This window comes from Phyllostomus hastatus, unplaced genomic scaffold (assembly GCF_019186645.2).
Source record: "Phyllostomus hastatus isolate PE091 unplaced genomic scaffold, TTU_PhHast_1.1 phas_contig_58, whole genome shotgun sequence".
NCBI classification, from domain to species: domain Eukaryota; kingdom Metazoa; phylum Chordata; class Mammalia; order Chiroptera; family Phyllostomidae; genus Phyllostomus; species Phyllostomus hastatus.
The window spans coordinates 23,532,663-23,556,133 of record NW_025333916.1 but is presented as its reverse complement, the minus strand read 5'-3'; the positions used below and the strand labels follow the sequence as shown (position 1 = coordinate 23,556,133).

Below are 23,471 nucleotides of genomic sequence, written 5' to 3'. Positions count from 1 at the left end.
GTTTTGGTTTTCTTTTTATTTCAACAGGAAAAAAATCAACACATGGTGGTGATTAAAATAAATGTTAGAGAGTTAAATTTGTAGTCATCCGTATACTTTACCAAGTCAAAAGGCAGATGGATTTCTGCTTGCACTGCTTAATCAGTATTATCTAAGGGTCCTATGGTCCATGCTGAAATATAAGCCAGTCCCCAAATGTAAGGTCATTGAATTAATGATTCATTGTTAATCTTCTCTAAATGCTTATTTTAAAAATAAGCTTTACAATAAAGAAATTATTATAAATCTCTTCTTTTGTTTGTTTCTAATATGAAATGCTATCCAAGACCTAAGTTATTCATCAGCAATGATTTGAAATGATGAGCTGTGTATGTAAGATATTGTCAGCATTATACATAGCATATATATTATGAATGCCAAGTTGTTGGCTTTAAAAAAAAGGAAGAATGTAAATCGAAGGTTAGGTCAAGGAAAAAACATAGGGAAACTTTTCTCTGAGAAATAAAACCTTGAACTTAGCAGTTCCTTTGTTTTAATTCTTTCTTCAGTTGATGATACTAATTTGACTTCAGATCACTTTTTCACGTGGTTTTACAAACAGAACCTCATGGGTATAGGATGATCATTTAGGCACTTGTACAAAATATTAAAAAGCCAGTTTCTCAGAGGGAGCAACTGAAGCTCATGGGGGGCGGGGAGCAGCTTGTCGAAGGCCCAAAGAGCTGCCAGAGAGAAGCCACGTGCCGTGCCAACATGGAAAACCCATGGCCAGTGTGCTCTGCATTCTTCAGTCTGCTTTCTCTTTTAGAAATACAGATTTTAGCCTTTAAATGGAAGGTGATTTTTTTAAAAAATTGTTGGTTTCATTAAATAATCCTGCAAAATGCTTGCATGATTGGTAAACTTGGTCAGATCTCACCTGTGTAAAGCTGGGCACCCCAGCTCCTCATTCATTTATCTTGACTTCTCCTGTGGTGACCCCCCCCCCCCCACACACATATACTACATTTTCTCCTTTTTCCACCAAAAACTTCCTGTGCATTCTAGCCTCCCCTTTGTGCACTACTCCCCTGGGGTCAGAGACCTGAGGGGAGAGACCCTTTTGGTATCCTTGGTCTCCTTGGCTGGGAAACGGGCTGACAGAGTAAGGGCACTCCTTTCCGGGGTTGGGGGACAGCCCCAGATTGGGTGGGAGGGTTCTCAAGATGCCTGGCTGCAGGCCAGCTGCCCAGGGGTGACTGATGGCCTTTGGGTCCAGAAGTTCAAGAAGTAGAGGTTTATCTCCTCCAATTGGTGGAGCTGTTCTGTTTTGCCCCCACCTGGGTAAGCCAGTAAAAGGCACAGTCTTCATAGAGTGCTGGAGAATCAAAGCCATGAGGAAGAGCTTAACTTGCTGTTTATTGGGGGGCAGGGGTAAGTCAGAAAAAGGACCATGAATTTACCCTGGCTTCTGTACAACCTATTGAAGACTGGATGACCTGCTTCTGAAAGCCTCTTCAGAGTGACCTGTTTTCTGAAAGCTAACACCCCACTGCCCTCTCCAGCCATGAATTCAGAGGGGAGAATGTGGGAAGGGGCAAAGAAGGTTTTTTGTTTGTTTGTTTGTTTTTGTCCTAAGAATTCTAGAGTGCCCACTGATGGCTTCCTCTTAGACATAAAGGGGAGATACACAAACCTGCTGAATGCAGCATCACCCTTCATTGAGAAGTACTGTTTCCCTTTACTAATGTTACCCAGTAGGAGGCACAAAATAATTACAAAGTATTTTATTTCTAAAATTGGTATAGAAAGTGGCCTGGTTCCAAAAATTTCTTTTCTAACTAAAATAACCAGTAAGTCCATTATAACCTTTATTTTATAAGTGGTAGTAGTGATTATGCATTGTTAAGAAATAATTTGGCTAAAAATTGCTTCCTTGAAAAGAGCACTTTAATTTTTTTAGTTTCATTGGGTATATAAAACCAAGACATATTTTTATCAGCTGTTTACTAGTGTAATTTCAAAATTACTCAGTATTTTTTCTGCTATTTCATACTTTCTCCTTTGCTAAATTACAAATCACACAACCAGGAGTTTGTGAGGTACAGAGCAAGCATTTAACTGCACATGTCGTGACAGGTTAATTGAAGGCGAGGGAAAAATGGCAAACGACAACGTACGAGCAGGGCCATGTATAACCCTCGATAAAGTCATTCAAATGATGTGGCAATTTGAACATTATTCGGAACAAAGGCAGAAAAATGGTATGAATTTAATTTAAATGCACACGTCTCATTATTAACTTACTGACCCACCTTGACAAGCCCGAAGACAAAGTGGAGCTCAGACCTGGAGTGCAGAGAACCCACCCAGCAGCCCTAATTACGCAGTGCAGACAGGAGCGCCACGACTTTCCACACTGGATGGGAATATAGAGCATATAGGTTGAGGTAAAATATTCTAATGAATTCAGACCTCTCAACCTGTCAAGCTTTCTGTGAAACAAAAAGATCCCATTTATCATTTCTGCACTAGAAAGATCCACAAAATCTCAACATGCCTTTCTTGTTAAAATTTAAATACTCCATTAGCACAAATGCAAACTGAGACTGTTAATGTTTCCAGGGAGACCCATAAAACTCTCCCTTATAATTTAGCCTCTCTTTAGGAATGTTAACTCTTTCACACCTGAATTCTTCCCATGGATTGCAGGAGAAGTTTCTGCCTCCATTTAGTGGTATACATCTCTTGGAAAATATCCTTCATGGTTGAAAAGGTGTTTTTGATGTACAGTCAACTGAGTTCCTAGAATCTTTTTGTAACATGTGTCTTTCTTTCTTTCTATCTATCTATCTATCTAATCTACCTTAATTCTTTGCAAGATAGGAAGCCTGAACAAGAGAGAAGTGGAAGTAAACTTGGATATGCATTTAGGCTTTAGAGGTGTGTGAAATAACACCCCGTTGTACATGCTACCAAGTCTGTGCTTGGACTAACGACCAGCAAAAATGATAGTTTACCAGCTGAGCTATACCTGTAGGTTCAAGTCCCTAACCTTAGTAGCTTTGTGATAAATGATTGTTGTTCCAGAGATTTGTTCCTGGCCATTGTGGATGCTCCATGCAAAGGGACAGTTATGGACACTATATACTGGCTCTGCTGTGGCCATGTGTTTAAAAACATATAAAAAGACATACTCCACACTCCAAAGTTTTGTGGTTGCCCGATTGCCTGGGCTGGCTCCCCAGATCTCCCTTCCGTGAAGTCCTCCGGGTTCCACTGCAGCCCTCTCCTCTGGGAGGGCAGAGGGCAGAGGGGCAGGGTGGAGGAGGTAGGGAGGCAGGGTATATGGGGTCCTTGCCCTGGTGTTCCTCTCGCCCCAGCTTCCAGCCTAGTGAGTGGAAGCCTGAACTTCTGTGGGAATAAACGGTGTGCACCTTGCAACTCTGTAGAAAGTTCATAAAATATAAAAAGTTGCCATATTTCTTTGCCTCTGGATAAGAAAATTCAGCACAGCTAACAATTGTGAATGAAAGAGATGCCTGCCAAGCTAGTCAGGTAAAACCAGTGCCTGGGAGGGCTGAAGGGCCAAGCCTTGAAGACTGAGATCCAGCCTTTTTATCAAAGATCACACACATTTGGATTGATATGCAGGGGTTGAGAAACCAAGGTCAAAAAGTGGGACGGGTAAAGGAAAGAAACTGCGTCCACACCAACTGTGTAGGGGCACTACTCCAGGCGAAGGCCTGGGCTCGAGCGTCAGCCCCCATGTGCCTGGCCTTCCCACCCTCATTCTACATTCTCTTGCTACTTACACGTGGACCATGGACAAGCCGGATGGCCTGGCGGCCTCTGGACAGCTTCAGAACTCACCATCTTTCTGTCCTTTCTGTTCCCTCCCTGGAGGGAAAGCCTGTCATTTTCCTAATAACTGTTTTCTTTGACTCTCCCAGAAAAGCTGCATTTATGCTTTATGAGGGGCGGAAGTTTAGTCCACATGGCCACTTATGCCTCCCTTGTGGCCTGGTGGAGAGACCCCCCCCCCAGGCCTCCCATCCTGTGGGCATCCCTGCTCACCACCGAGCTCTTCAGAAAAGGAGTTTCCACATCCTCCCTTAAAGCCTGGGAAATGTCACTGATGTTTCCCAAACCACTCTGAAATGACTGACTGGAAGTCTGTCAACTGTCTTCCTTTCCCTCCTTAGGAATCCGATCATGGGACACAAACCTGATTGAATGCAACTTAGACCAAGAACTGAAGCTTTTTGTATCTCGACACTCTGCAAGATTCTCTCCTGAGGTCCCAGGTGAGGCTTGGGTTCAGTTTTGGTCAACTTAGAATTTGACGGGATGGGAGAATAGACCATTGACTGGAAAGCTATGCCTGGAGCATCAAAAAGACTTTCTTATTGCTGAAGGATTCTTTGTATTTGTTAGTATTTACTAGGGTAGCCAGAAGCCATGTTTTAAGAAAGTCAACTCTAAGTTGTCGCTGTGTGGCTTTCATATTTTGTGGATTCTTAGTGAGAGGTGTTTAGGTTCTGGGATAATTTTGTTGTTGTTGTCTCTATATACTCTGACTTTAAGGGATTGCAAACTATTTAAATGTTAATTTTACTCAAATGAAGTTATGAATATAAATCAGATGCCTCCAGAATCTCACAATGCCCCTCCCTCCCAAGAAAAAAAGGAACATTTGCATTTCCAAGTGAGATTTACATCATCACTTCATCCTTGCAATGTCACCTCCTTTTCTTAGTGTTGGTAAAAAAAAAAAGTCTGAAATTCCAACTGCTGTTAAAATAGCCTTTCTTTCAGAGATGAAAAAGAATACTGCAGAAAAATTAAAGGTAAGAACACCACAATGTGTCCTGAATGTGAAGAGGCTCCCACGACCCAGACGCCTCATGAGGGACCGTGCCCTTATCACTGGAAGGGACCAGGCCGCAGCAGTCTGCCCCACTGAGGCCTGGAGTGTGTGGGTTCTTCATGCAGGAAAGATTTCCCGGCATGAGTCCAGGTGGCTGTGAGAGTGCATTTATTAAAACTGGGGACAGTGGAAAACAGGAAGGGCTTAAGATAGAAGAAGCAAGATCGTAGCCACAGGAGTGAACCTAGGTGGAGCTGCCTTGGCCCTTCGGAAAGTAAGTCACAGAGGCAGAAGGAGTGAGCCAGCTGGGCTGTGTGGCCTCAGGAAATCAGCAACGGAGGCAAAAGGAAGGCTCCTGGAGGCAGGTTCAAGGGCTTAGCCCGGGACGAGCTGCCACTGCCTGCTGCTCCCCTGGTTTCACATCTCCTGGGAACCTTTAGAGCTTAGGAGAAAGAAAGCAAAAACACGAGCCTTTGGGAAGAAGTGGGGGGAAGACATGGGCATGCCTTAGGGAGACCATGCTCCAGGTTCTTTGTCTTAAAGGTTTTTATCTGTTTTCTAAATGTGGGGAATTTTAGGGGAGGTCTCGGGGGAGGATCTCAATAGAATACTCATCAGCTTTCCAGGTGTGTCCTTTGATATGCTAATGCATCAAAATGAGCGTACAGAGGGGTCAGGGTCATTCTCTGGTCAGTTTCACCTTTAAATGCTGTCACCGGAAGGGGACCCGGACCCAGGTGGGTCTGTCCTGGCACAGTTTAAAAGGTGTAAACCGTTTGCTCCTAATGTCCTTGGTTAGGGAAGATGAGATCTTTTGATTTTTTAGCTGGCTGTAAATTGCTTGGCCACCTGTTCAGCAGCCTGTCTCAGTTTCTCCACTCTGCCTGGCAAGGAATTTTCCCGGCCTCTTACTGTCCTGCCTCACTGCTGGCCCCTAGGCCTGGGGATGTCGTCATCAGACTCACCCATCTGGTCTTCCCCTTGTAAACAGGGACCCGTATTTCTCCCAGCTGGTCACATTTGAGATGACGAGCAGAGTTATGGGCCCATAAAGACTCCAAACCTGGGACGTTTTTCTCCAAAGCTCTGCCATCGATGAGTCATAAATACTGTATTACACTTTATTTCTTGAATATCACTTAAATTTTACATAAAATAGAGCAGAGGATACTCTTTCTGTCTTCAATCATACAGCAAAATGATTGCTAACTTTGTGGGCATTGATATAAAATCGGGGGTGGGGTGCAGCCTTCTTTGACTGACCGCTGCAGCACATTGGCTGGCCTTGTCCGCACCAAGGCTGGAAACCACTTGTACATGGCATGTCAGTGCCTTCAGGAATCACCCTTGGCTGCAGCAGTATGCCCGCGAGGCAGTCCCGTCCTTCTGTTTGAGTTTGATATTAGAATAAAATCCCATATATTCGAGTTAGTAAATGAATTGGGGCCTTCAAGCGTGGACTCAAGTCTGTGCGCTAAGAAAAACAGAGCAAGAACGGGCTCCTTAAAAGTCAAACGTGCTGCAGAGCCACGTGCAAAGCCTGTGTACTGAGAAACAGAGAACGATGTCGAGATGGCCACACAGCACGTGATTTGCTGAAGCAAAGGTACAGTATGTGGTTGTGTTTCTCGTTGCTCTGCTGTATTTTTATGTCTTGCATATCTCCATAACTTTTAAACCCATCTTACAAAAAGAAAAATAAGGGAAGTAACCTTTTCCAACAAGTGTGTTTCAAAGTGTAAATTCAAGCTTTTATCTTTTGTAGGTTGTTCTGGCTTTCTCACTATGACAGTTTGTAAGACTGCTTTTTGGGGGGCAGGGAGCGAAGCCTATGATTCCCGGTGCGTTCACTCATACTTGGATTGACTGTGTAGGGTGACAGCTGTGTGTTGCGAAATGAAAGACTGCGAGGATGGCTAACACGTGAACTACATTTGGACCAAAGACCTACATTACTGTAGTGGACTAGGAAGGTCAAGTTCCCCCTCTCCAAACCACCACTGTAGCCCAGTGTACCATTCTCCCTCTTTTTCCTGCTGTCACCTACGATCAGGGCAGGTCACCTATCTAGTGGTGTCAGTGCTTCGCTGGGCGGTGTGTCTGGAGATTACTTACAAAAGACTAGTGATAACCTCAAAGTCAGCTAATGGCTCCTGCAGGCTGCACAACCAGATTTGTGCCTTGGTACCAATTTTTAAATGTGGTTTTGAGGTTCAGTGTGCTTTTTTCTCCAGGAATGCAGGTCTTATTCAGGCCCACCCTGAAAGGCTTAGTTAGTCATCTTGAACAAATATCCTTTAAGCAGGAACCTGGACTCGGATGCTTCTCTGCATAAGGTGGGGGTTGTCTCGTGTGGATAGTGAGGTTGTATGTGCCCCAGGTCTTGAGAATGTGAGCCCTGGGTTCACTGAGCCCCAGCCCGCCGCCCGCATGCTGTGATTCCTGGCCTGGTCGGTCATCTGGGCTGTCTCCCTCTCTCTGAAAGCTGTTGCGGCATTGCCTTCCCTGAAGATCCTTCCATAGACAGCCGCTGTGTGCCCAGAGCAGGTCCCTGCCCATTTGCCCTGATATAAAACCGTTCCCAGCCACATCTAAGCGGGGCTCCAGCCAGACCAGTAATCTGCAGAGAAAACATTAGGTTCTCTCACCGACCTCCTCAGGCTTCATCACTCGAATGAATGTTGAACAGTTGTGCCTTTTCAAATTAGAGTAACAGCCTTATGTTCATTGATATTTATGAATTCAAATACTATCCTAAAGTTATTTCTATAGTATAGCATGTTTTTTTTGTATCTCAGTCATGCTGGATGAAAAACATTTTTTATAAGTCTCACCACAAGAGTAGAAATAGGCTTACCATGCCTATTTGTCCATTCCTAGTTGCTTCTTTCCCTAATTCAACTTTAGATCTACGTACATGGAAGAGAGGAGGGTATGTTGTAGGAAGTGCTCCATGATCATCAGTGTTAGACAGACATCATTTCAAAACAACAAATAAATACATATGAACCGTTCCCGGGACAAGGGATGTCAGGAGGAAAATTAATTTTCTTTTTTTCCCCATCATTGTGTCACTTCTGCCTATTAAAAAAATTTAAAGATTTTGAGAACCCAAATCCTCATCAGCAACATATCATACTGATCACGAGTGTGGATTCTGGCCCTGACTGGGGTGGGTCAGTTGGTTGGCATCATACCACCAAGCAAAATGTCACCAGTTCGATTCCCGGTTAGGGCACATTCCTGGGTTATGGGTTCAGCCCCTGGTTGGGGTGTACATGTTTCTCACATGGATGTTTTTCTCATTCTTTCTCCCTTCTCCTTTCTCTAGAAATAAATAAATAAAACCTTTTCAAAAAAGTGTGGATTCTGGATCCTAGCTCTGATGGTTATCTGCTATAGGATCTTGGACAAGTCACTTCACATTTTTATGCCTAAATTTATAAAACAGGGACAATCACTTCTACCTTATAGAATTTTCATGAGGGTCAAATGAATTAACGCGTGTAAGGCTCCTGAAACAGTACTTGTCCTGTTTCTATAGTAGCATGTTTTTATAAAATAATAAACATAATAATAAAAATATAAACATAAAAAATAATAAACATAAGCTAGTGCGAAAATTGTCTCCCTTGCTGAAAACCTATTTGACTTGTATATTTGGTGATTATTATTATCTGTGAGAAATACTGGCTTTAGATATTGGCTTACTTCCTTTTTGTAATGGTATTACAATTCGTAGTAAAGATGTTTCTCAGAGAAACAACTGCCTTTGGCATTATCAGAAGGAACACAGCTGTGATCATGTGTGCTTCTCGTGACAGCAACATCTCATGAGTGAGTTTGGGCAGGCCCTTTGGGTGTGCGAACAGACAGACGGCGACACATTACGGTGCCGGCCTAGCAGAACCGAGGGCAGCGCTGGAGACCATTTGCAGAATGGTCCCTTAGGCCCATGGAAGGATGCTGATGTGGGTGAGGGTGCTACTCTGCTTTCTCGTTTCATCTGTGGGGGAGGAAAATATTTTTATTTACCTTTCCAGGTTCTGTTAGCTGGTCTAGTAATTAAATTGACTTCAGACTGATTCACAGGAGAAAAACCTCACAAAGACAATGAGACCCAAGGAAGGGCAGGTTGGGCAGCTGAGGGTTTTATGCCACCCTGAGCTAAGGAATGTAATAAAGACCTGGAGCTTCCAGGGGAGGAGGGTAATTTGTGGGACAATAAGAAGAGCAGGTGTTTGATGATTAGATGTTTGCCTTGCCATACAGGTAGGCTGTTCATGCAAAAGTTATCTTTGTTCATAGCTCTTTCTGTGAGTCAGGCCCCCTGATTAAATTCTTCTAGGTAGTTAATGGAGAAGTAGAAGTTTTTCTACAGTCTGCTGGGTCTTGCCTTCAGCTAAAAAAAAAAAAAATCCACATGCCAAAGTGGCATGTTTTGGGGTCACATATTCTGCTCCTCTTCCAGGGGCCACTTCTTCCCCTCCATTCTACTTGCTACACGATTCTTTCTTCTGCTCTCTCCAGTCAGCAGGTGACTGTAGACTTTGCCAGTTCTAAGACATGGAGATTTCTTGTGGTTTGTTTTCTTAGTCAGCTGAATAAATAGTAAGACCTTGGCGTGTTTACGTTTTGTCACTAGTTTTATAACTCCTACATCGCATTCACACAAACCTTCATGCAGTGTGATTGATTTTGTAATGTGTGTATGGGTGGTTCTGTTTAAGAACCCAGGCCTTTTCTCTCAAAGATAAACAAACCACAGCTGAGTGTGTCAGATTTGTGCTGAGTGACTGCTAAAAATAGCTGGCCTGGAGACTGGCTTTTGATGGAGAATTAAAATCAAGACCCTTGAATTTAAGTCATGCGAATCCTCTACTCCGTTTGACATTAATGAGGCAATTTTTGCCAAGTAGAATGATAAGAAAATGCAAAAAACGCCTTTAGCAAAGGTCTAAGATATTTTTGGTCATCTCCTTTCTCTGTCTAGACGTGTGTGTTTAGTCTGTTGTAGTACAGAATTATAGCCTAATTGTATGTGCCTAGAATGCGTCAACTGCTCTATGACAGGGAGTAATGAGTGTGTTTCCAGCCCAGCTCCCGACCTTTAAACAATAAAGCACACAAATACACGTTCACTTGCATTCGAGAGGCTGACTTAACCCCCGAGGAACCTGAGATTCCAAAAGGAACCTTATCCCTCCGTTGTCTCCCAGGTGCACACACACGGGTACAGGGCACTTGCCCCCATGCCAGCGTGTCTCGGCTCATCTTCACTCACTTCGTCGCCGTCTGAGGTTGTTAGAAGAAAAGCCTTCTTTTTGTTGAAGTAACCAGACCTCTGTTTAACATCCATTGAGGCCAATGCCGCTGGCCTGGGAAGGAGACTCCCGTTGTAATGCAAATCACTCGCCTTTCTTCCCCTTGCCCTCTGCCCTCAGCCTCCCCAGCCGGTGGGTTGCAGTTGGTGGGGTGCTCAGCAGCCCCTCCCGCCCAGGGCTCCCATTCAGCTGCAGCAGTCCCCTGTCTGGTTGCCTCCACTGGAATTCCTTTGAATCGATGAAAAGGCCTAACTTTCCAAAGAGAATAACTGGAATTTTAAAGTCTACGAGGTTTGCATTTTGCACAACTTTGAAACGGGGGAATTCTTTATAGATCCTCACACACTAACGTATTTTTGCTGCAGGCTTGGCCACTGACAGGAATAACGTGGTGCTTTGGTGCCATGCCGGCCACCTTCATTCCTTGGGGGTGTTGATGGCTCTTTCAGAGCACCCTAGAAATACCGATTCCTTTCACTTTTTTTTTTTTTTGAGTAAAAAGGATGTTTTACTCTACTGACTGTAATGGCTCTCTAGCGGATCCTAATGGGCACCGTGGCACCACTCAACACAGACACGCACAGGCAGGAAGGTGGCGGAAAATTGTTTGCCTGGGCCCAATAGCCATTTGGGGAAATGTCAGTACCCACCATTACATCCAACTGAGTGCATTCCAGAGCAGCTGCTGGCACTGCCAGCCAAGGACAGCCTTTGTCTTCATCGCAAAGACCAGAGAGAGCCGTGGTCTCTGCTAGTAGAGTTTTTGTTGTCTGTTTGTTTTTAAGCCCTTAATATCGGCAAACCACCGAGCAACTATAGTCCCTTTACTCTTCACTGCCTGCTCTTACATCTTTCTGGGACATTTTGTTCAGCATTTATGAAAGCATGCTAGCAATAATGGTGGACGATGAGGAATAAAGCATAAACTAACAGATTTATTTTTTTAAATGTCAAGTACTACTTCTGAGTGCTTGTTAATAAGCAAGGAAGTATAAAAGGGTAGAAAGAAGAATGAGGTGTCCCCACTGTTTATAATCTAGTTGGAAAAATGTCATTCACAGCTATAAAAACACTAACAAAGAGTGTTTTTCTTAATTTACAAATGGTTGTGTGTGTGTGTGTGTGTGTGTGTGAGTGTGTGTGAGAGAGAGAGAGAGAGAGAGAGAGAGAGAGAGGGAGAGAGAGGGAGAGAGAGGGAGAGAGGGAGAGGGAGAGATTTACTCAGATTCTGGAAGAAAAGAAGGGGTGAGAATGGCGAGCACAACCAGCGTTTCATTTTGATTGTTCAGCCACAGAGTTAGTGCCGGTGACAAAGGTTACCCAGGTACCAGCACCCCCACCCCCAGCTGCAACCCAGGACTCATTAAATGCTACCCAGGCAACCGGCAAGTCTCCCCAAACGTCATACTCCAGGGCTTACGCCTTTGTTTTCCCTGTTGTGGTCCACGGGTGATTTCTATTGCCTGGGAAGTCAGATTTCTGTGGTCCTGGAGAAGTGTGAGAGAGAAAGAAGGGCCCCCTGGGGAAGTGCACTGAAAAGTGACCACAGGGACTGGGAAATTAACATAAACACAAGGCAAAAATAATGTTGTTTTAATGAACTAGTCTTACCTGTGTTCAAGGGTTGCCTCTACTCAGGACTAGTGAGTTAACTGCTTACAGCAAATGCAGCAAGAGAGTCTACACACGATTTAAAAATAAAATTATTGAATGAAAAACAACTAAAAAAAAAAAGCCTAGGGAAGACTGTATTTTAGCGGGTGTGACCCCTGTCCACAATTTTATCATGCCTCAGTTTAGAGACTCAAACTGGGCTTGCCTCTAAACCTTGCCTTGTGGGTGTAACTGCCCGAGGGGTTAGGGTAAAAACACCCTGAGGACTGCCTTGGTTTGGAAAGTCCTTAAGCCGGCCCTTTCTTAATCAAACAGGTTTCACTGGGGGCTCTGAGGAAGGAGCCACTGAGGAGCATTCTGAACCAAATTCACAGACTTCCTAGTTTGCGCCTCACAGGACCGGTCTGGGGAAGGAGCCTAGGGTGTCCTGGGGCAGCAGCACCCACGGTCTAGCTACCTGCCCCAAGGAGACTACTCCCTAAACCAGAGGCGACTGGGCTCCGGAAACGTCAGTCATTGGAAATGTCACATGAGGGAAGGTCCTGTGACAGCAGTAAAAGTAGGGATGGGATAGATTCTGCACTCAGGACCCCCGCACCCTCTGTGTTGCAGAGATCCGGAGCCGCTGTGCGCAGTTTGCTGCCGTCTAGGCTGTTACCCCGAAATTTTGACGAGGTTTGTGGGAGGGGGGAGAAAAATTAGAATGAGGAGGACAAAGGAAGGGATACCTTATCTTCTAATCCATTTGGTAGGAGAGAATCTTTTCACAGTATACGGTATATCATTTTAGAAGGTGCCCTAGGATCAGCCCTAGTTTGTCATTAAATATTTTTGTAGTAGTTCCTGTAGCAAGACAGTTCCCGTCCAAGCTCTCCTGGCCATTGGGAGAAACATAAGTAACCCTGGCCTGAGAGCTGTTTACAACTGGGCATGGAAACAAGATAACTAACAGAGCAAGTTAGTATACGTGCCAAATGAGAATTTTGTAGGGGGAATACTTCTGTAAATTCTGTTTTTCAGGATATTGTAAAAATGCACACGCATAAAAAAATTCACTAAAATCATATTATCTACACACATTAAGCAGAACTACAACAAATCTAATGCACTAGATTCTCTTTGTGACCAAGGAATTTTGGGTATAAATTGAATTAATTATTCCCTAGTTTGGAACTACATTTTAAGTTAAACTCTTTAATTTAATTGTGAGGAGACTGAATTACTGTTTTAAGGATTTATTCCTCCTGAAAGCCTAGGAGAACAAGACCGCTGAAATGAATGCACAGGCTTGATTTCAAAATTGTCTTCATCTCTGAGTGCTGGAACACTGTCCACTGGCAGACTCAGAAGACACGAGGGAGAGATTGTGAACGGGAAAGGCGTTATGGAAATAAATCTGAAGCAATTGGTTCACTGCCTCAAGGCTAGAATGGAGTGGACACTTGGAGAGCTCTGACTCCGCTGTTCCTGTATCAGGGGAAGCAGGGAGGGGACCGGTGTCGTGAGCTCCTTCCCCGGACCCTCCTGGAAGCCTGACCCAATGCAGCAGCTCTGGCCCCCCAGGGCTATTGTTTCCCCCTGCGGCCCCCTGAACAGTTGCTGGGAGGCCTTCTGTTTCTGCAGAATAAAGGGCTTGGACTAGATCAGGGTACCTGAAACTTTGTTTTGCTAGCTATTAGTCCTGTAAAATATTAATAGATAGTCAGTGGGAAAGAATTCGATTGTGAAATGAATCTAGTAACTAAGGCATACTAGATCTGACTCTTTCGGGAGTCATAAAGTAAGCAACTGCATAGAAATAAACTTATTTAATTTTGTGTAACCATAAATTTTCTTAACCTATTTGCCGAGTCACTTCTACCACGACTTTGTCCCAGGGATCTGGCCTTCTCTACAGCACAGTTTGGAAACGGATGAACTAAACAAACTCTGAGTCTCTTCCAGTGCTTATACAGGGTGGTGCAAAAGTGGGTTTACAGTAGTGAGTACGCAAAACACAGAGTTTCTTCTGGTATTATTATTAATTTATTGTAGTATTTTCCATACGAACATGAATTCCTACTAAACTGCCTCATCGCTGACACAGAAGGAAACTTGTCCTATTCTGTTTAGCTTAAAATGGTGTTCCATCCTGGTTTTAAAATACCAATGAAAGAATTTAGTTTAGAAAATCTGCCAATTCCATCTGATAGGATTATTAATTTTAGGGGAGTATGCTCAGCTTTATGACACTCGGGCTGATTTCCTAGTTTGGAAATTCCTGGCCCTCAGCTTCTTCCTTCTGTCTTTACCTTGCAGAAGAACCAAAGCAGACAGAACTTAATGGCGGTTGCACAGTGCCAAACACCTGCATGGAAAGCACTTGAAAAGTCCAATTCCTGAGTGTTTTATCTACATCATGCCAAACAGGAAATAGCTGCATTTTTTTCCCATTATCATTAGAACTTCCACATTGATGTTTGGCACTGTGCCGAGCCACGGATCAGCTCCTTAGTCACAGATCTTTAGGAAGAGGCCGAAGATGAAATCTCCTGAGTTCTGGGGAGCACGTCCAGGTTGACGTGTTCAAAGTGCCGGGGACAGCGTTCACTACGGCTCATTGAGAATGGCCTGCATTTTGATACGCGTGATCAGCTATGCACATCTCGTCACGTGAGCCCTCAATTAGCACAACACCAAGTAACAAGTCAGAACATGCTGATATGACCTCCCTTGGGGAGAAGTGCGCAAATCATGTCACTGCTGATGGTGTGTGGCTTGCATGAAGGCAATCATCACCAGAGAGTCGTGACTGTCCAGAAGGAAAAGTGATTTTTATGCTAATACATCATATGGTTGTTGTCGTCTAATACTTTTAACAATTTCGGCTTGCCCTATTCCCTAATTTAATCATGTGTGCAAAAAGTGTTTAATTCACTCACTAAAACCTACATGTAATATTATTTTTACATCAAACCTCACAGAATGTTCTAAAAACCCAAATGAAGTAATCTATGCACAATAATAACATTAACAATAATAGCTGTATGGATGGGAAGTATGGTGGGCTTGTTAGTCAAATATTCTAGTTCATAAAGAGTTGCCAGTAATTCTTGTGGGCTTATTATTTTTTGAAGTTTTAGAATTCAATGATATAGTCCTTTCTGTTTTATAAACACCTCCAATTTATCTAGAATTGACTTATAATTGCTAAACCAAATTTATATGTTAGCCCAGGATATATTTAAACTATTTGTAGAAAACATGCACTTAGAAATCTGTTATTCTTTCTTCTTCCCAAGTTGAGTGATGTTTTCAAAGGGAGTTTTTAAAAAGGAGGTGTTGCACTCCTTGGGTGAATATTGGCATTTTATTGGCACACAGGCCAAGACAGATGAACCCACACAAGAGAAGGCATTTTGCCACCTTCTTGGAACCCAGACTCAGAACTATCTAATTTAGGTCCCTGTGCCCCGGGTCCTCATTATGAAGGCTAGTGGTGACTACGCTGTCAGAAATGGGGCTTGATGATTAGAATGAAGCGAGTCCTTATTCCCGAGACTTTTGTGAGCAAAGTCTTTATATTGGGGTTGGCTAAATGGCCATCTCAATTTTAATATGATTGTTATTCCTACCTAGAACAGTGGATATCTCGCATAAGATATTATACTGCTTTTGAAAATGAGTCATTTATTCTAGATACTGCAAAAGAACTCAGGAATGCTATAGAGAAGGAGAAGTGTGGATAAGGTAATAATGGCAATTCTCTAGATAGCTTTGAAAAAAATCTCAAATGTTTCTCAAATATGCATTAGCCCACTTAATTGTCCTGTTGCATGTACAACCAGTGCACTCCACTCCTAAGGCCCAACCATTAAGTAGATAGTTGTTTCCATGCATCGTCTTACCTCCTAATAAGCTAATAAACAAAAAACCTAACCAAGTGATAAAAGAGATGAGAATTGAGATTGTTTTTAAAGATATATTGTCTGTACTTTACGGTTGTCCAGGACAACTTTACATCCTAGGAAGAGACAGGTTGTACGGCTAAAATTCTGTTGACATTTACGTGCCCATGTGTAATTATATGTGTGGGAATGACTTAGCTTTTATATTATTGCAAAACCATCTTCCCTTTTAAAGAAGCATTAGAACATCCACGTAAATGTTTCATGATGAAGAAGGCCATTGCATGTGGGTGGGCCTCCTTCCCTTCCCCTGTTTTCTCATCTGCATTACCTGTGCCTTTCCCCCCCCGCACATGATGTCGGCTACGGTATCTCCTTTCTGTTTCTTTTTTCTTCGTCTTCCCCCTTTTTCCTAATATGCCCTCTCTATTCTCTTCGATCATAGCCTTCTTTTCTGCAAATGAAGGTGGTTTGGGTTATTTAATGATATTGGAGTCTGCTTTAAAGAATCATTACATTATGTACTAGTTATGCATATTATACTGTGTCTTATTTTTGTTTTATTGTTTTATATGTAGAACATAGACTATTTGGAGCCTTTGGAATAACATTCCAGCATGTAAATATAAATGGAATAATTTGGCAGATTGACTCACTCCAGGGTTGCCCAGAAATATGATTCCATCATCACACAGAAATTTCTGTTACTAGAATCCTTTAGCCAGAGCATGGATTTTCTGTGCTTCGTAAACAGAGTCATCAAAAATGTGAAAATAGTTGCTCTTGGCCCCCCAAAGTTTCTAACTTACAACTTAAAAAGAAGGAAAAGTAAAAACAAGCAACCAAACCAAAATCTGCTTCAAATGAGAAAAGTGGAGACCAAAGGAAGAGCTTAAATCACAGGGCTAGGTTTTTTAGTCTTTCAGGAATTTGACTTTTCAGAAATGGCTTTTTCCTTATTGCAACTGAATGATAAGAAAAAAAAATCAGTCTTAACCACAGAACTAAGGAGGCCTTAGGCTCATGTTCTTTGGGAAGGAGTCTTAGAACAGTGCCTGGCACCAGGCCCCAGTACACATATGACAATGAATGATGAGGTATGGGTTTGAGAAAGTATAATTAGCTCTTATGTTTAAAAATAAGCCCTGGCTGGTGTGGCTCAGTGGATTGAGTGCTGGCCTGGAAACCAAAGGGTCACTGGTTCAATTTCCAGTCTAGGGTACATGCCTGGGTTGCAGGCCAGGCCCCCACCCAGGGGGCCATGTGTGGTAGGGGGCGCACAAGAGGCAACCACACATTGCTGTTTCTCTTTCTCCCTCCCTTCCCCTCTCTAAAAGTAAATGAACAAAATGTTTTTTAAAACGATGCATAACAACTTAAAAAATTTGCAGTGGTTATATTGCAAACAATGTTTTTTATTACAAATTTTCTTTAAACTTTGAGATGTGGCAAAATGTTTCTTTACAAACTATTGATTAAACTTTCAGGGGCTTGGCAACCTGGAAGTTCTGGTTAAGAGCCAGTGTGTTGAGAAGCAGTGAACAGAACTTTTGGGGGATGAGGGTGGAGGTAGAAAATCTATGCTCTAATCCCCATTCTACTGCTTAGATTTGTGCTATTGTGGACAAACTATTTACTATTTGTGAACTACAGTGTTATTATCTCTAAGTTTCCTTTTATATTTGATATTCTGTGATATAATATCAACCCATAATGAAAGAAGTCATTCTAGTATTTTTTAAACGGGTTTTTTGTGCAAAGTTGATAAGCATAGCTAATATGCAAAGCTAAGATGAATTATCTATGTAAAGATTTTTGGAATTCTTAGGATAAAATTACTTGCTTGGCTGAACAATGAATTAAAACACATACACTCAGTCTTCTCATTAAACAAATACGTATTGTCTGTCTTACTGGATCTGCTACTGTGTCAAATACTGAGGTTAACAGTAATAAGCAAAATAAATAATCTACAGTCCCTACATGGTCTCCTATGGAACACTCAGTCAAGGTAAGGAGGCAGACATTAATCAAACTGTCACACAAATATGTCTCACAATCTGTGCTAAGTACTAGGGAAGAGAGTACTAGGGAGGAGAGTATGGAGCTATATAAGGACATAAAGGAGGAAACTAACTTAGTAAGGGGGAAAGTGAGAGAGCTTTAAAGCTGAGATTTGTAATGCAAGTTTTTTATTTTATATTTAAAACATTGGACACTATATATGTTTCCTTTTTTAATGTAACAGTAGCAATTTAGCTTTGTTTCACAGGTTCTAGACTACACAGATCTTTCTTGAATTTCACAGGGATCAAAGTGAGGTTACAGTAGCACACATCTTAGGAAATAGGAACAATGAAATAGACATGATTTAGAAATATCTCTATGGAGATGTCATCATTCTTGTAAGGATTCCACTACTTTGCTGTGAGTTAAGAATGAAAGTAAAAGGGCACTATCTGAATTTTCATTGGCCTCTTAAAGGCATGGGATTAATTACAGAGTTTCTGGGCTACAACAATCCCGATGATAGAGAGGTGAAGCAACCAAAGTGTCTGGATCAGAATTCAAAGGTTTCTGTCATAATCTAACTGTGGTTCCTGAGTCCCTCTGGAACATGCCCTATGTACATGGTGCTTAGAGGTTCAGTTCCTCCTTCCCAGCAACTTCCCTGTGTCTGCTTCAGAGATACTCACCTGGTAGGTGTCACGGCTCCATTAGGCTAGTCATCTCTTACAGATGTCATCTTTTTTTAGACAATTTATAAGCAGCTTTTTTTTATCTTCACCTGAGGATATGTTTTTATTGATTTTAGAGAGGGGGAAAGGAGACAGAGAGAGAGAAAGAAACATCAGTAGGAGAGAGAAACATCGATTGGTTGCCTCCCTGACTGGGAATCGAACCTGCAACCTTGTTGGTGTACAGGATGATGGTCCAATCAACTGAGCCCCTCGGCCAGGCCTATAAGCAGCTTTCTCGCATCACATCTCTCATCACTTGCCATCTGTCATTTACCTTCCAGTTTAAATGTCCACTCCTCCTCTTCCCTGGCAATTGATATTTTTGGCCCGACTTGGTGATGTATCTAAAAATCTCAACTTTTGTACAGAAAAATACTTTATTTTTGTAGGATATGACTGAAGCAGATAGTCCATGTATTGTTTGAAACCTGTGCCTTTTACTGGAAAAAATAAAACCTGGATTTGCCAATTAAATCTGACACAAAACTGACTTTTCTGTTCTATATTGAATTTTACGTAAAGGTGCTAAAAATTTAGTTGCATGCAGGTGAAATTTCTCGGTCAATTGTTTGCTCCCAAATCTAGTCTATTCTCCTGATTCTTATCTGAAATTAAAGTATATTGTAAAGAAGTGCAGAGGTAGAAATACTTCTCATTAATTTTCTTCCTGTCATGTTCTGCACACTTTCAGTCTGCAGACCTTGGTCCTTTCTCGGACAGCAAAGCTCTTTCCCATATATGTCCTTTTCATTGTTTCTATTCTTATGGCTCTGATTTCAGCCTTCAAAAGAGGTGTAATTCTCTTACTCAGACTTGTTTCAGACTCATCCTCTGTCTCGTCGTGCTGTCCTTCACGTCTTCCCTGTGTTCTGGTGAGCACCTCGCATCTGTCCTGTGTGGCACATGTTCTGCTGTGTCCGTTCTGGTCTTTGATGCCGTGGACGCCGACCACGTCTGCCACCTCCTGTGGATAACAAGTCTCATTTCTTATGATTTTATTTTATTCCCCGTGAAAAGTCATTTTTAGAGATAAGTTTTTGACCAAGCCTCAAGAGAATGCTCATTTTTGTCTTGTGCTGCAAAACCTTTTCAGAGGTCCCACTTTGGGTTTGTTTTCTCCTTGTACAAGGAGAGGTCTGTCCAGGCTCAGCATTTGCTAACGGATAGGGTTGAAGAGACTCGTCAGTGCCTTTCCCAGCTCACGTGGGGGCTGGCACTTCCACCCTTCCGTAACAAAAACCTGGAAGTCAGATTCAGGTTCACGTCCCCCACCCTGTGTCCATGGTCCAGTAGGCGTTCATCTGGTGTGGGATGCTGTCTGACTTTCTGCCTCTGAGAGGGAATTCAGTGGGACCTGGAGTTCTTCACACAGATGAGATGTGAGAAGACCACATACTAGCATGCCCTCTTCTCTGGGTTCTTCTCCTCTTCTCCTTAGCAGTGCTTTCCTGAGAAACCAGTGTGCTCAGGCTGTAAGGCAGGACTGGGATTTTCCTGCATCCCCAGCCTCTGCGGGTCCTGAAGGTGAGGTGCTGGAGGAGGGGCGACGAGCGCTGGGAACCAAGAGTCAGTGAAGGACTGAGACCTCTTTTCCTGGTCTTTACATCCTCCTGGACTTAGGGGCAGGTTTTTGAAGAGTGAGTTGAAACCGTTCCAGCCTTCTTTACATCTGGCAGAATGGTGAAGCGTGGGGACTCAAGAGCTAAAGTGCTTAAGTTCAAATATAAGCTTTATTCACCTCGTGCTCAAGTTCTCTGTGCCTCGGTTTCCTCATCTGTAAACCTACATGGCTATGGGACATAGAAAGCATTGAGAGGGTGGCTAGAACATGTTCAGTGCTCTACACATGTTAGCTGTTGTTCACATATGTACTGTTCTGGGGTGGAGCACATTGTCCAGGTGTTCGAGAGTGCGTATTTCAGTTCTCTTTGGGGCGGTTCTTCCTCCCCCTGCTGCACTCCTCCACCCTCCACTTGGCATGTGACTGCCTCTTTGCTTTAAATCACTATGGCCAGTTTTTCTGGTTTTCTGTATTTTTATGACTATTTCAGAAATTCATAAATTCAGATAAGGATATATTAGGCTTTCTCTTCTGTTCTGCCGCCCTATCAACCCACCAGCCTTCCTAATTCCACTTCAAAGTCCTAATGAAATGTCAGCTTTATTTGTGACAATCAGTAATACTTACAGAATATAGTGCCATTTGGGCATCTTGGATACACTTCAAAATCGTGTATTTAAGAGAGAATCACACAGGTCATTTGAAAAACACACATTCTCTGGTCAGCTTTATTGGTTCCGTGGTAAAGTGTACCATTCTTACTGTAAATAATGTGCAGATATTTTGTACTATAAACCAATAGTTTACCAAGTACATTATCTTCTTGTAAAAAGATTTTTAGATAAAATGCTTTTTTTTTCCAAGAAAAGTTTGGATAATGATTAAGATTTTTAACCTCCTGTTTGAGGAAATGCATAAGGAATGGTAGCTAAAGCAGGAAGAGCTGATTCGTCTTGTTGTAGTTTTCAAATGACCCGTCTAACTGCTGCTGCTTTAGAAAACCTACACTGTTCCTCAACAATAATTTGTTCAGACTCACGATTTCTTTATAGCATTGTCAGGCTTTTTTTTGGTATCTGAAGTTCCATTTCTCTTTATCTAATCAGAACTTTACACATGTCAAATGTTTATATAAATCCCTCTCTTCTTTAGGGTACTGTACATAATCCTTTCCCCAACTTCTAGGTTCTGCTAAAGGAAGTGCCACGTTCATTTGTATTGTCACTGGGTAAAAACCTTATGAATTATAGCTTCCTTTTTTATGTTTCGTTTCTGCATGTTTGTGAGAGTTTAAGTGTGTACATATTGTCTTTTGTGACACAGCAGTTTAACTCAGATGAATAAGAAAAATGCAATTTTATTTAAATGGTCACTTGGGGATATAAAGTTTGCATCAGAAAATCAAGCCTGACTCTGGCTAAGTCAGTGCTTTGATTTCAGCTTCTTTCAAGATCGTCACAGCCGGACTCCACCACTGCTTCGGTGGGTCCAACTGTCTTTCCCGGGAGTGCCCAGTGGGAAGGGCTTGCTGCGCCCCTTCCCTCCTCCTGCACAGTAAGCCTGTCATTACAGTGGTCGCTGCATTTGTCCCCAGCTTCTGGGGAATGATGTCACTGCATGTCAAACAGCAATTAGCACGCAGAGAGAAATCCTATTGGCACGTTCATTTTCATTAAGAAGAATTTGGTTTTACTTCATTTTGTTAACTGTTGTCTTACTCCAGAGAACTTTTTTAAAGGGGAAAAAAGGAAGATAAACTTGAGAACGTAGAAGCAGACGTGTGCTGACTGTCTGAGTGGAAATGTGCTCTGCAGCGCCACTCTCTCAATCAGTGAGAGTCTGGGACACAAAGTGTGCCTGGGAAATCTCCTTTCCTTACAAAAGCAGAATATCCTTCTTCTCGAGACCCGCAGTGCCTGGGCCCTGCTGCAGACAGTGTCCCTGAGAAAGGGAAGCAGAGACTGCGGCTGCTGCTGGGTGAAAGGACCTGCCTGCCTCGGAAACGGTTTCCTTTTTCACGATGGCGTTGATGGAGTGTGCCTCAACCTCTCATTCGTCACATCTCCGGGCAGAGCTCTTAGTTCCCTTCCCATACAAAAATAATAAAAATAGCAATAATACATCAGGGAGAGAGAGCAGCCTGATGTTGAAGGTGCTGCAAGCTCAGAGCTGAGTCCATGGAAGAACATGATTTATATCGATCCTTTCCAACGCTTCCAACACAAATAAACAGGAAGAATACCACGATCAGACTTGGGGGAAAAGGAGTCCTGTCCTCCTGCGGAGCAATCTACCAGTAGCTCTGCCTGAGAAAAGCTGGGTTTAAATTCTCACTGTAGCTTTTAGTTAGTTCTGTGACCTTGGGCACCTGAATTGCTCTGAGCCTCCGTTTCTCCATCTGTATAGTGCCCACGGATCATAGGTTGTGCCTGGTACCTATTGTTGGTTTTCATCTCCAAAAACACTAGCAGGAAACAGGCTACTGTTCTGAAGGGACCTTATTATTGTTACTCCAGTGAGCAAAAGTAGCAACCTCCTCTTTTCCCTTTTTCTCTCCCATTTCTGTCATTGTCTTGCAGACACAGCTAAGGGAACTGACTCTTGCCAGTCTAGATTCTCTCCCTGGGGAGTGGTCCTCGCAGCTACAAGATTGAGGCTCTCTGGATTAGATAGGCTCTGGACTTTCAGTCTTTTATAATTTTGCCAGGGCATTAGAAGAATTTATTTAAAAGTCCTCACAGATTTTTCTTGGGAGATTTCAAACCCTTGTTTCTCAGTTTTCTGTGTTTGGACATCAGAATTTTCTTAGCATCCAGTTTCTTTGGAACAGAGTTGTCCTGTGAGGAAGGGTGGCTCCAGTCCAGCTCAGGTCCTCTTGCCAGGTGATGAGTTTTTACCCAGGTTGCCCTTGGGCCTTTCCATTTTCATTTTTGTTTTGCCTTGAAAGGTAGGCAGTGAGCTATTTCTCTTTCCTCACCCAAATTTTCAGGTCCAATTTCCTAGTGGATTGTTGTTTATTAGAATGCTATTTAGAAATAAGATACCACCTCACACTTGGTTTTCAGGTATAGCATAACTGAATTTGACCAAAAGTCTGCAGTTGCAGTTCAAGGTCAGTGTGTTCTGCTGTCTGGTTGGAAGGAAACGTGGATGTACCAAGCTCTGTGTGAGTGTTCTAGAAAGGACTGGGTCATCTGAATCACCTGTCCTGTTGCCTTCCAGTGGAACGAGAAGGAGGGGGGAGGCACTAACTTGTGCTGAGCACCTACCTGCTGTGGCAAGTGCCAGTTACTCACTAGACATACCTGTGCGCACGCGTTCTCTTTGAGTTTCCCAAGTTCCCTCCTGAGTTTATGGAACATTGTCATTGTGTCCTCCACACCCACCCCCAGCACTTCCCAGGTTATCTGCAGCACAGGACAGCGCTCTTAACACGAGTTCCCTAAATGTGGATGGAATTTATAGAAACACTACAAACAGGAAATCAGCAATTGC

General features: G+C 42.9%; 1 protein-coding gene across 1 annotated transcript in view; it reads left to right on the top strand.

The window, feature by feature from the left end:
- Positions 1 to 23,471, top strand: part of MAP1B (microtubule associated protein 1B) — a 93,896-nt gene that overhangs the window by 4,027 nt on the left and 66,398 nt on the right. Inside the window, exon 2 of the mRNA XM_045847741.1 lies at positions 4,185 to 4,286. Coding sequence (XP_045703697.1) covers positions 4,185 to 4,286 — 102 coding nt within the window. The remainder of the gene's footprint in view (positions 1 to 4,184; positions 4,287 to 23,471) is intronic.